The sequence below is a fragment of the Manis javanica genome, chromosome 5 (genome assembly GCF_040802235.1).
Source record: "Manis javanica isolate MJ-LG chromosome 5, MJ_LKY, whole genome shotgun sequence".
NCBI lineage: Eukaryota > Metazoa > Chordata > Mammalia > Pholidota > Manidae > Manis > Manis javanica.
Window position 1 is genome coordinate 41,264,040 of NC_133160.1, and position 14,598 is coordinate 41,278,637.

Below are 14,598 nucleotides of genomic sequence, written 5' to 3' on the forward strand. Positions count from 1 at the left end.
TGGGTTTAATTAGAGCCCAGAGTAGCAAAGGATGACAATAGTCTACTTCCTGTTGCTTTACAGACTTGTTTTGACAGAATAGCATTCTCCATGTTTCCATTTAAGACAGATCTAGACAACTGAGGCAGGCAAAGTGTTTGTAAAGAAAACCATCACTAGTTCTCTTGTTGATTTTACATTTTTGTATGATACAATCAAACCTTTAAGAGAACCTGAATCAAGTAGGCTCACCACAATAACCTTTCCCTTGATTGCAAATTCTTCAGTTGTGTGTTAGCATCATGCCATAACACAGGGTACTTTTTAGAAGCCTGCAATGACCCATCCAGAGCTCACTCTTAGTAGCTGCCAGTCCAACATGTCACTCTTGTAGCTTCACCCAAGTGCCTGTAAGGATGGCTACATCCTGAAACTCATCTTTCCTCATAGTAGCCCTATACTGAGGAGCTCAAAGCTCTAAATTACCCCTCATGGACCACACCCTTCCAGTCTTCCGTTTTGGCACATCTCCCGCTTCTCTCCCTCTTCTTTCACTAGAATCTCCAGCCTCTAGACATTCGCTGGCATTAAGTGGGCCCTCTGGGCAGCCATTTCAAACTGGCTGTTATTAGGGATAAGAATAATACCTAATTTTTACGTAATATCTCACAATTCAGAAAGGGTTCTCTTGGGCCTTCTCTTACTTGATTTTGTTTGCAATAGGTCTTAGTATTATTCCTCTAAGAGAAGTTGCAAAGAGGACTTTCAGAGGCTCCTGAAAGCTTGTTGACACCAGACTGCAGCAAGCTATTTGTAATCTTACCCTGCTGCCTCAGTGGCTCACAATAACAAGAGAGTAGCCAACAACGAGAAACCTATAAACAGGCCTCAGCACAGACTCAGCCTTGTCAGCATCAGATTCCAAGCAAACAAGCAACTCTATCCTGGAAGGAACTGCAAAGTGTGCAAAGCAGTCAACAATGTGCACTGTCAGCGAGGCAGTCGGAAAAACAATAGTTGTGTGGAACCCAGATCTACAAGCAGCTGGCTCAGAAGATTAAGTCAAAGTGAAGAAAACCTCATTGTGGTTAAAATAGGTATGTATCTTTTTGCTCTAACTATCTTGAAAAAGTGTTGCAATGATGCAATAACGATAAATCTTTAGTTAATTAATTCAAGTTTTTGCAGTAAGCTCTGTACCTCATCTTGTATTACATACCATCTGTTTATGGTGAATATTAGTTCTCACCCACAGCCTGTTTCCTAACCCTTGGAATAAATTTATTTCCTTAAAAAAAAAAAACAGAAAAATGTTCTGCTAGACTAGAGGGGATAAGGACTTGTATTTTAAGTAAATGAATACTATTACTTTATAATCTACTGTTGCCCTCTCATGCGTTAAGAAAGGAACGCCTTCATACTCATGAACAAGACTCAATAGTGTTTGACAGGACTACTCACTGGTCAATCAGCAAATCTACACAAAGAGAAAGAAGAGCTTAATTCTATTACCTCTAAGTGGCTTCGCCTCTCAGCAATCACACGTTCATCCTTGTTTCCAAATAATTTTTTCGGAGGGAATTCAAGGGTAGCAAGCTGAAATACATATTTTATAAGAGATGTATTAATATCACACTTATAACCTTTGAGCTATTATTAATCTATTATTTGGAATCTCCACCATGGGCTGAAAAAAAGAAAGAGGTTAGACGTTTATGATGGTAGGTCCTGCCTTGCTTTGCCACAGATGAGTAAGATTCCACAATGGCTGAATGAGAAGGCAGGGCAACAGGAACTCAACAGAAGGACAGGCCTTAGTCAATATTTCATCTAAGACAACACAGAAGACACTTTGCCTGATGGTGTTTCATAAGTTTTATATTTTAAAACGTAAGTTTGATCTTTTTTTAGTCCTCTTCTTATACTAGAATTTAATTATTTTTGGGTAGGGATGAGAACTTTAAGACTCAACTGAACACTGTGTGAAGCAGCTCTTAGACCATGCTAAGGTTCTCAAATATTCCATATTGCCTTTTCTCAGCAACTACTGCTGATGCAGACTTTCTGGGGGTGAAAAGGGGGCTTCTCCTTGAATCTTTTTACCTGGTTCCCTAGAGAATAAAGCTCAGAATTTGTTTTAGCCAGGTTTGGAATTTCAGAGTTATTTTCTTTATGCTTCTCTTCTTTATGCTTCTATGATACAAAAATCATAATAAAAAGACAAGTTTTAGTATAGACTCTGAGGCAAGAAAGAGCTCTACAATCTGGTGAAAACCTGACCAGCCAGGGTTGCTTTGGTAGAATGTGTATTAAGCAGCAGTAATGGCTGGTGTTGTTGAAATTCACTATCTCCTCTCCTCACCTTACTGGGTTCAGACAAACTTAGAAGCCAAAGAAGCATTATCAAGAAAAAATTAAGAACATTTCTACCATAATATAGGTCACAATATGCCACATAATTCCTATTTTATACATATGTAAATCTCTTAGTTGATTTAAATTTATATTACTGCAGTGGGAGTCAAAAATTAAGAATTAGCTTCTGTATATACAATACTTTAAAAACTTAAGGTATACCTCCAAGAAAATGCACATATCATAGGCAAATAACTTGATGAATTTTCAACATTTCAACCCAACATCACCACCACCTAGATCAAGAAACAGAACACACCCGGGACCTTGGGAACCCGCCAAACGCTCCCTCCTGGCCCCTACATTCCTCCTCGCCCCTACAAAGGCAGATGCTAGCCCAACTGACTTCTAACAGCACGGTTTAATTCTTCCTATTTTTGAATTTCATGTAAACAGTATCATACAGCGGAAACTCTTCCTTTCCCACCTTAATGGCTCTCCCTCATGCTGGTGAGACCCATGTTGTTACATGCAGCAACTGAAAGAGACTCTACGAGGATTTTCATCTTTACAAAAAAAGCCACTACCATACTAATGTAGGTCTTCCATCTTGTAGGAAGTGATGTGACATTTTGGAACATGATAGATACCTGCATAAAACACTGAAAGAGCCATGGAGGTGGGCCTGTGGGCAGGTGGCACAGGAAGCCATTGGGACCAACTGTTATTGACATAGAACATACAGCCACACTCAGGCATCTGAATCAGCCCATCTTCCAGAAAGAAAAAAAGACCATCATAGTGTTTACTTGGATTAAGGGAAAGAGGAATGGAATTGTTGCTTCATTCCTAAGATAGTAATACAGCTGACCCTTGAACAACATGGACTTGAACTGTGCAGGTTCACTTACACATGTATTTTTTTCAATAAACATACTGTAAAATTTTTTGGAGATATGCAACAATTTGAAAAAACATTTTTTTCTCTAGCTTACTTTACTGTAAGAATACAATATTGTAAGAATATGTATCTTTTAGATATATAACATATAAAATAGATCCTAATCGACTATTCGTGTTGTTGGTAAGGCTTTTGTTCAACAGTAGGCCATTAGTAGTTAAGCTTTTAGGGATTCAAAAATTGTATGTGGATTTTTGTGTGTGGGTCAGCACCTCTAACCCACACTTGTTCAAGGGGAAACTCTATTATACAAATCCTTAGAAAAATTTAGAAACCTGGGGTATAAAACAGGCCTGAACTTTTTCTCTGCCTAAGTGCGAAGAGACTGCCTCACTTACTTCAATATAGATGACAAAAGCAATCCTCTGTAGGCTTCATTTCTGGATTGTAAATTATTATTTTTACTTAAGTATAATTGACATACTATTTTAATTTCATGTGTACAACAGTGGCTTGACATTTGTGTAACTGTGCACTCATCACAATGTCTAGTCACCATATGTCACCAAAGTTAAAACAGTACTGACTGTCTTCCCCCTCCTGCACTTCACATCCCCATGACTCATTTTATTACTTTAAGTTTGTACTATTTGGTCTTTTTCACTCATGTTTATTTTATAATTGGAAGTTTGTACCACTTGACCCCTTCACCTACCACTAACCCCTCTATCTTCTGGCAACGACCACTCTGTTTCTGTATCTATTAATCTGTGTTTTGTTTTATTTTTTAGATTCCACTTATAAGTGAAATCATGTAGTTTTGCATTTTCTGACTTACTTCATTTAGCATAGTACCTTCAAGGTCCATCTATGTTGTCCCAAATGACAAGACTTCATTCTTTTTTATGACTGTATTTGTAAATAATGTTCCTATTGTAAATAAGGTTGCAATAAACATAGTAGTGCATATATCTTTTCAAATCAATTTATTTCATGGTTAAATACCCAGAAATGGAATTGTTGAATCCATTATATATTACTCTATTTTAATTATTTGAGGGACCTACTGCTTTCCATAGTGGCTACACCAATTTACATTCCTACCAGCAATGCACGTCCTCTTTTTTCCACATCTTTGTCAACACTTTTTATTTCTTGTCTGTTTGATAATAGCCATTCTGACAGGTATAAGGTGGTATCTCACTGTGGTTTTGATTTGGATTTCCCTGATGATTAGCAATGTTAACCATCTTTTCAAGTGCCTGTTGGCCATTTACATATCTTCTTTGGAAATTGTTCTATTCAGGTCCTCTGTCTATTTTTTAATGATTATTTTTTTGTTACTGAGTTGCATGAGTTGTTTATGTATTTTGGATATTAACCCTTTATTGGATATATGATTTGCAAATATCTTTTCCCAGTTGGTAGGTTGTCTTTTCATTTTGTTGGTGGTTTCTTTTGCTATAATTAAGCTTTTTAGTTTGATGTAGTCCCACCTATATTTCTTTTGTTGACTTATTTTCATGTTAAATATGAAAAAAATCATCGCCAAGAACTATGCTAAGGAGCTAACCCCCTATATCTTATTGTAGAGGTTTTATGGTTTCAGGTCTTATGTTCAAGTCTTTAATGCACTTAGAGTTGATTTTTGTATATGGCATAAGATAGTGGTGGTCCAGCTTCCTTCTTTGCAGGTAGCTGTCCAATTTTCCCAACACTATTTATTGAAGAGACTATCCTTTCCCCATTGCATATTCTTGTCTCCTGTTGTAAATCAATTGACCTCATCTAGGTGGGTTTATTTCTGGGTTTTCTATTTTGTTCCATTGATCTATGAATCTGTTTTCATTTCAGTGCCATACTGCTTTGATTAGTATAGATTTGTATCATAGTTTGATATCAAGAGTTGTGATCCCTCAGCTTTGTTTTCTTTCTGAAAATTGTTTTGGCTATTGAGGGTCTCCTATGGTTTCATATAAATTTTAGGACTGTTTTATTTCTGTGGAAAATACCACTGAAATATCAACAGGGACTGAACTGAATCTGTAGATTGTTTTGGGTAGTATGGGCACTTTAACAATATTAATTCTTCCTATCCATGAGCATGGAAAATCTTTACCTTCTTCAATTTCTTTCATCAGGGCTTTATAAGTTTTCAGTGTACATGTCTTTCACCTCCTGGCTTAAATGTATTTATTCTATTTGAGGCAACTATAAATAGGATTCTTTTTGTGATTTATCAGATAGTTTGTTATTAGTGTATGGAAACAACAGATTTTTGTGTATTGAGGTTGTATTGTAAAACTTTACTGAATTCCTTTATTAGACGTAACAGTCTTTTGGTGGAGGTTTTAGGTTTCTTTATATATATATAGTATCCTGTCATCTGCAAATACTAGCAATTTTACTTCTCCCTTTCCAATTTGGCTGCCTTTTATTTCTTTTTTTTGCTGAACTTCCAATACTCTGTTGAATAAAAGTGGTGAGAGTGGGCATCCTTGCCTTGTTTCTAATCTTAGAGGAAAAGCTTTCAATTTTTAACTGTTGAATAGTACATTAGCTGTGGGTTTGTCATATATGGCCTTCATTATATTGAGGTATCTTCCCTTTACATCCCCCTTGAGAGTTTTTACCATGAATGTTGTATTTTGTCAAATGTTTTCTCCACACATATTGTGATGAAATGATTTTTATCTTTCATTTTATTAATATGGTATATCATGTTGATTGATTTGTGGAAGTTGAACCATCGTTGCATCCCTGGTAAACCCCACTTGATCATGGCATATCATCTTTTAAATTTATTGTTGAATTCAGTTTGCTAATATTTTGTTCAGGATTTCTCACCTATGTTCATCAGGCATATTGGCTTATAATTTTTTTTCAGTGGTGACCTTGTTTGGTTTTGATATCAGGGTAATGGTGGCCTTATAAAATTAATTTGGAAATGTTCCCTCCTCTTCAACTTTTGGGATGAATTTGAAGAAAGGTATTAAATCTTTGAATGTTTGGTAGAATTCTCGATTATAAACTATTTAAACTGTCCAAGCATTTTTAAAAATGACAATTTACCAAGATTGAAAGAGTCAGTCAGTGATCAGGACAAATAATATGCCTGGAGAGCCAAGAAAAATCTCTTCTATTTTGCTGAAAGTATTGATGTCTGAAAAATAGTATGTCCAACAAACTAAGAAGACAAGAGAGGCTCAGACGGAAACAATTCTGACTTGTCCCTGACTTCTCCACTCCTGACCTACATACATCAATATCTTTTTTTTTTGTTGTTTGTTTGGTTAGTTTATCATGTTAAACAGAAAACTTAAAATAAAATCAATTGTATTATCTAGACAATTTCATTTCTCTGTAAGTTCTTTATATTTACAAATTTTCATTTTTATTGCTTCATTTCTGTATTTAGCAGATGGTCTAGATTTGATTTCCATGATAAATGTTGTCAGGAAAAGTAAATGACAATCTGTAAGGGAGGAAAGACTCTTCTTTGATCTCCTCTGTAAACTATGACAAAGTTAATACAGTGCCCTACATTTCTAAAAAGTAAAATCCCTGAAGTTCTCTATTACTCAAAGTAACTAAATTCTAAAGGAACTTGGACAAATATTTCTGATTCCTATAAAAATTATCAAGATACTTGAGATTCAGTAATGAGGGAAAAATAATTTTCTTTCTTTCTAGAAGAATCCATTTTCATAAAGAGGAATCACGATCATTTCCCCTCATAAACTTTGTGGAGAGAATCTCATTTTGAAAAGTGTGATTACAAGAAAAATAATCTTCCCACAGACCATAAAATCTGAAGGAACAGCTCCGATAGAAGACGGCAGAGCTTTAGTTTCAAGAGCACGAAAAACAACAACAGGTGAAGTAAAGGCCACACTGTGTCTCCTGCCCACACTGCAGGCCAGGCAGCACCCAGAGAAAGCACTGAGAGGAGGGGACAAGGCAGGGGGCTGCCACAAGCCTCCTCACCTCCAGACCGCCAGTACCATGAGCTGTCCGTCAAAGCAGGATCCAAACACCCAGGCATTCCATGGCCTGTGGTTAAAGAGACTGAATCTGGGGAAAGGGGCAGGTAGGCACTGCCCACAGCAAATGGGACGGTGGGCAAGGGCTGCAGGAGGAAGAACGTGGAGGAGCTCAGAGTCAGAGGGAAAAAAGGCCAGAAAGAAGTATTTGGCTTTATCGGCAAAGCTAGTGATCCCGTGCCCTTGTGAACACCAGAAAATAAGAGAACATGTTATCAAAGCAAAAGAGAAAAATGGTGGAGAAAAGTTAAGAAAAGTTCCAGGCCAAAATTCAGGTATGTGTAGCTTTCTACCTCCCCTCTCCCCAGTATATGTTCCCTCTTTGCCCCATGACACACTGGTGTTTTCCCCCAGTACAGGCCACTGCACTTAAAGATGAGATACTAATTAGAAGGAGCCAAACCTGTGACTATGAATAAAAGGGTGGGTGAGGAGATGCTGAATGAATCATAAACAAAAGGCAGATAAAGAACATACAGGACAAGAAGGGTTGGCCAAATATACCAGATGAGAGAAGAGACTAGGGGGGAAAAAAGAGCAGGAAAGTGAGCCAGCTCTTGGAGAAATGGCCGATTCTAGGGCTGGGGCAGGGAGTATGACATATAAGCCTGAAGCATCTCCAATGCCATTAAATAAGAAGTGCTCATAAACAAAAGCACAATGATCCGGAACAACGGTGCCAATGGAAAGAGCTCCTAATGGCTGAAACCAGAATAAAGTGAAAAACAAAATTTTGAGAATAGTCTTGGCTTATAACCCAAAATATAATGACTGGATAAACAACTGAATATATATTGAAATGGGAAAGGACAGACAAGCCTCCCAGGCAGAATTCCAAATAGTTATGTAGATACTCTATGCTCAGGGAAGTTGAAGGATGCCTCCCCAATACTACAGCACTTGCTGTGCAAAGGGACTTCCTCCCAACAAGTACAGAGTAGAAAGCAGACAGATAAAGTAATGCTCCAGTGGAGAAACCTGGAGAAACCTCAGCCAGGCATCCAAGACCAGTATGTACAGTGGCAAGTCATACTGTGGGGTGTGTATCCTTTACATGCAGGGATGAGACAGGCACTTCACCTCCATGGCTTTCCTCCCCCAAACCCGTAACTCTATTCTGGTGATGAGAAAAACAAATACCAACTGGGCACGTTCTGCAAAATACCTGACCAGCATTCCTCAAAACTGTCGAAGTCATTAAAAACAAGGAAAAATTATGAGAAACTGTCACAGCCAAGAGGATCCTAAGGAGATATAACGACTAAATATAATATGGCATCTTGGACAGTATCTTGGAACAGAAAAGGGACATTAGGCAAAAATTAGGAAAAATCTCAAAAATACAGGCTTTAGTTAATAATAATGTACCAGTATGGGTTCCCTAGTTGTGATGAATGTACTATAGTTGCTATACATATAAGTTGCTAACAACAGGGCACACTGATATGGGATATGAAAGCTCTGCTAACTTCACATTTTTTCCTATAAATTTAGACTATTCAAGTAGGACTTCTGATTTCTGATCAGGTTTCTGGCAGCCACCACACCTGCCCTCACAAGACAAAAAACTCAACAAACTAAAAACCAACAACTCTGTAGTTCCATCAGAGAATTGAGGTCACAGGGCAAACCGCCGTCCCCGAACTGGAGAGACAGACAGGTGGAGACAGAGGATCCCAGCTTAGGGGGCATGGAAGCCCACAGCTGGAGCCCTGCAGGAACACGTTAAACCGTAGTTGATGAATTGCTAGAGGCTCGGTATAGACTGGTGTTAGAGTTAAAAGCGCTGGAGGCAGGGAGTCTGCACACTTTTGTAAGTTTTACGTCCAGGAGCCCCAGCACATTCTGTGAAGATGAGAGAAAAATCCCCTGGTTCTGGAAGGAAGAAGGAAAAAGTAACCATTCTGAAATACCCCGATCCCTGTCTCCCTAACAAGGCCCATTCTCAAGGGAAGCTCTTTACAGAATTGAACCAGCTTGGGTTTCACCAAAGCCTAATCAACCTGGGGATTGAAGTGCCCCACTCAGGCTCACCAAAAGACTGAGACCAACCAAAGGTGACAGAAGGCTTCCCCTCCTACCGTTCCTCATACCACATCAGTGTAACAGGGCATTGCGGCTAAAAGAACCGCAAGCCTCAGACTCTATTGAAAAAAGTCTCTAGGAAAATCCAAGGCAACAGAGGAGACCAAAACAAGAGCTGTAGAGGAAGTTCTAGTCTTTCATGCACAGCTGCCACCAATAGCAAACACAGCCCATGTCCCGGTCACAGGAACATAAAGCCCCACACCTACAGGCCTGCCTCAGTTCCTTTAACCCAACACAGTGGATCTGCTTTCAGCAAAAAATTACACTGAGATCCAAAAATGCAGCCTGAAATTATTCTAAAATGAAAGCAGTTGATTGAAAAACAAAATATAGGTACCATTATTCTCTCCATCCCCTTCTGACTCCAATCTGCTTAAAAAGAAAAAAGTGAGCCAGAACTCAAGCAAGAAATGGAAGAAACAAAAATACTACTGGAATGAAAGCCCCAGTAGAAGAAACAACCATATAATGAACAAAATAAAAACACAGATTAGCACATAGTGTATAGAACAGAGAAAATAACAACGCCAGATGAAATGTGCTCAGGGAAAGAAAATGTGACCCAAGAAGCTGATCCCTGACCAAAGTGTCTTTCAAGCATGCAGGCAACAAACAGACATTCTCAAGCAGAGAACTCCAATAAAAGACATCAAGATGCATCTTTCAAAAACATAATAGATGACTGCAAATAGTCAACCAACAGACAGGGCAATATGAAGACCTCAGGAATGAAGAAAACTTGGTAAAGGAAATACTGCCTCTGTTTAGACCTACAACTAAGAGGGAATTATATATAATTTATATATAATTTACATGTAAATGTTCTCTATCTTGATCATGTAAAAATAATATAATGTTTAAAATCTGGGAAATAGGAGTAAACAAATGTTCTAATCTTATTTTTGTTAGAAGAGTCAACTGAACATTTATAAAAGGGAAACAATTGATAATTTATAAAATGGAAACACATTTGAAAGCTAGCAACTTAGTTTCTATGTTTTTTATAATCTTTTTCTTAAAAGCACATACATTCTAGAGAACTTAATATAGCTTGTGGTAGAGAAACATTTTAAAGAACTTAACATAGCTTATGTGGAGAAACACTTAATTTGAAGCTCAGCTATTTCTTTAGTTTCACTTCATTTTAAGTACTGTAAATTCATTTCACTGCTGTTAAATTCAAGTAAAATTAAACTTTGTAATTAAAAATAGTATATCTAGAATGAACCCATTATAGCTATTTCATTCTTCCTACTCTTTTTCTCATTTTCTTTTTATCACTATATTTATATGTATATATATATAATATATATCCTTTTATCTGTGCCTATTCATTTCAGTATTTAAAATGGTCATTATATGGTAACATTAATTATATTGGGAGAACAATTTAGGGTTATCTGTTGCTTTCTTGTATTATGTGAAATTTTCATATATGAGCATGCATCATTTTTATAGAAACAATAAAAAAGTAATTCTGCTTTTCACAAATTTAATGCAACAGTTATACTAACACCATATGTCTTTTTCTTTTAATAACCTGGGATTTGGGGCAATCAGATTTCAAAGTTCAGCTCAGCAAAGAGCTGGTTTTATCATCTGGAGCAATGTATAAAACCTTCCTAGAATCTAGTTTTGTCATCTGTTAAAGAGCTGAACTAAGATGTTTAAGTTTCCTTTTAGCTCTGAAATTCTATAACTCAGGTACTGATGATTAAAGTCTCTCTATGCTGAGTTAGAGTAGCACTTAAGATACTGAGATATTTTACCTATTATCTTGGCTATATTACTTTTGAGGAGTGTACCTATAAAATCTTCATAGCATTCTTATTTGAAATAAGGCAAAGGTGTGGAGAGGGAAAATAGAGCCCAACATACAATAAAACATGTTACTTTTCAAGAGGTATAGAATAGAAAATGGACAGACACAAACGGGAATGCAGTATGCATGAGAAAACCCTTAAAATGGTATCTTTTCCTGCTACAGCCATTATCCTTACAGCAGGAGTAGGAAATGATGCAAAGCATTTGAGCTCTTATGGGAAAATTGTACATTAAAGTTAAAAATGATGACTGAGGTCAAATAAACTGGATATTTGTGGGAAACATGATAGGCTTAAAAAACATTGAAAGAAAATGTAGCAACAGCCCTTATGGCCTACTTTGTATCATTACAAAATTCGATTATGCAGAGTAAAACATAGGGAACAAATAAGGATGGAAACAGCACATTTCTCTGGACTAAGAGAAACATAATGACAAGCTTGTTCTGCAATTCAGTAAATAAAACATATTCTAAAGATGAAAGACTGAAATAAAAGCAATTAGAAAAATGGAATTAGTAATTCTGAAGCCTACTGATTTCCAGTGAAATTTGTCTTTCCCTTCTTCATTCTATGTGGAGTCTGAAAACCCATGTTATTAACTTAATTTTGACAATTTGGGCAAAAAAACCTCAAAATTTCAGGTTGAGCAGAAGATCTATATGAAGAATTATCAACAGAGTCAGACTAAGACAAGCTGTAGTTGCTTATGACTATCACTTTATGGAATTATTTGGAAATCTCAGTTTTGGGAAAATAAAAAGCATTGAGTAGCCATTCATCCACCAAGGTAGCCAGTTAAGTGTATATGTATGCATATGAGAAGTATAGTCTGCATTTTGGGTTGCTTTGTAATAGTTCTTAATGATTTTAATGCTCTCAGAGTGAAATTTTCAGACAAGTTGGTTTTGCCTTTTCTGATTCCCAGTGAACTGACACGGCCCCATTATCCCCTAAGAGCCATCACGTGCAAATCCTGACTTCAATGTTTATTACATTATAATCAGGTTGGCAGCCTGCTGCCATATTAGAAGACATATTAAATGTAAAGGAGAAGGCTGCTTTTATTAGAAGCCTTTCTCTCCTGGCCAAATTCATGTTTTAGCTTAGCTAGACCCCACATTAAGTCCAGGTGGTGTTGGATGCAACAGACAACACAGATTTTGATAAATGGCATCATTTTTCCTTTGGATATAAACAGTTGCAGCCATAATATAGAAAAGAAATCAAAGCGAATTTTTAAAGTCCTGCCAATCTTCTTTGATTTTATAATTAAGCAGCTAAAACTAGACTATAAATCATCAAAAGAAAACTGAGAACAGCTAATAAAGTTGGAATCTTTACTCATGAAAGGAAAACATTTGATCTTTTACCTCCTAATAAAAATATACTTTATTTTCATTCCTAATTTAATAGTCATTTTCTTTACTAGTAATACTTGCCTACCTAACTAGTACCTACTTTTTAAAGATTAGAAGGAAAAACTCTATATGACACTCTAATTGGTCAAATCAGCTGTAACCTGTCTTTTGCAAGTAGACACACCTAGATGATAACTGAAAGTGTTCAAAACATCCACACCCTACAGATTTCTGGCTGTAAATTTAGCCACTTCAGCTTTTGAGAAATGTAAATAATGAAAACTCATCAAAGGGCTGCCATAATTCTCACAGCTGACTAGATGGAACCATTTCTGACTACTCAAAATTAAATAGCTGCTCCCAAGGCCTTAAAAGAAAATATAAGCTGTCATTGAAAAATATACTCACAAACAAATAAGCAATTCTCCTCCAAGTCTGACTTGTTAAGAGGCATGAAGCAGCATTTCTTTAGGACAGCCTAGATGGATTATTAAATGACCAATGAGCTACCTTTAGACCTTTGGTATGGTAACAAGCATACCACACAATATTTATGGGCACCTGTTAGGTGCCTAAGCCCAGAGCTTGGCACATTCTAGACTCTCATTAACTATCTGATGAATGAGCAGGGCAGAGTTCTCTGCTGGTCGTCCATGTGGGGCGGCTGCAGTTGTGATGAGGACACAGCACTACTGGAAGCTGCTGTGCATTGTCACTGGGGCCATCCTAGATCTAAGACCATAGTTGGAAACAGGGCTGCACTGACTTTGCTATACTTGTTATAAAGATTGTACTTCACCACATATTTCACTACTCCCAAAGCCAGTGTTGACCTGACTTAGGCATGAACCACTGAGGATGGATTTGAGACCATTCATGTTTGTAGAAACAATTTCTGAAAGTGAGAAATACTTCTGATCTGCGTAAGAACTTAATTTTGCATTTTTAAGAATTATGCAGTTGAACTAACTTGGGTTTTCCATGTCTTACTATAATACTGTCTCTTTCAGAGACTGAGACATGACAGGAACCTGTTGTTGCCATGACGTACAACAGAAGAACCCCATTTCTAGGTATCATCCAGGGATTCATTATGCAACAGACCCTTATAGGGAACTGATGTTCTCTTCTCATCTAGAACGCTCAGGAATCTCCCTCTTCTTGAATGAACATGGCCATGGAGAGGGAGACCCAGGAGAAAGGATGAGCAGGAATCACAACACATGAACCTTGCCTATGCCCCAAAACTCTCTCTGCATATTTGATTCCTCACTTCTTAAATGAAGTATTGTACTATCCAATCTTTAAGACCCCTTGGAGTACTTACATTTCATAACGTGCAAATAGTTCCACTCCTTTGCTACAGAAGTCTCCTTGCCTGGTACAAGCCTATGTTTCACAATCTCTGGTGATCAAAGAAACAACATGTTTTCACTGTCTAGATTTAGACTACCTGTCACTAATTTTGACGAGATTACTGGTCACTGGAAATCACCTTTCAGATTTGGTGACCTATAATAATGAATAGTCAACTATTTCTCCCAAGGTAGATGCAAAATAACACGTAGTATCTTAACCAGGTCCAGAAAATACCATTTGGAGGATGTTTTCTCCCCACCTATAAACTCTCAGGCCCATGTTAGATTTACTGATCAGAATTTTGTAGTTTGGGCCTGAAGCCACATTATCTTGGAGAAGCTTAGAAGCCTTTTTTTCCCCCACCCACCCTTGAAAATAGTAACTTAAATACTGCTTATCTATCAGGTGGAGAGAATGGTGTGACACAAACCATCAGTGAGATACCTGGGCCTCTGATAATGTACAGGTCAGGAAGCTGGCAGGTGGCATTCTGTTTTAGCTAACAGAGCTGCTTCCTATTTCAAAATTCAAGGAGGCTGAGGCCTTGGTGCAGCCTAATTTATCTCAGGCTCACTTGATGCTCCCTGTTGCTGTGGTTGGTAGCATTATAATTTTGCTGGTGAGCAGCTCTGCAATTTTATATTGAAGCTGGAATGCTGGTTCTGAATGCATTTCAGTGATGGATGGCA

At 37.4% G+C, this 14,598-nt stretch overlaps 1 protein-coding gene across 11 annotated transcripts in view; it reads right to left on the reverse strand.

Annotated features, from left to right (window-relative positions):
- The window catches only part of KIF16B (kinesin family member 16B), a 367,948-nt gene that overhangs the window by 82,290 nt on the left and 271,060 nt on the right, over positions 1–14,598 (reverse strand). For 9 of the 11 annotated variants that reach the window (XR_005062399.2, XR_012131532.1, XM_037022423.2 and 6 more), the window contains one exon: positions 1,492–1,575. The exons of the other annotated variants lie outside the window; for them this stretch is intronic. Coding sequence is in view for 5 of the 9 variants with exons in the window: in XM_037022423.2 (XP_036878318.1) it covers positions 1,492–1,575 (84 nt within the window). In the remaining 4 variants the exon portion in view is untranslated. Of the gene's footprint in view, positions 1–1,491; positions 1,576–14,598 lie in introns of those variants that run through there. 11 annotated transcript variants of the gene reach the window in all.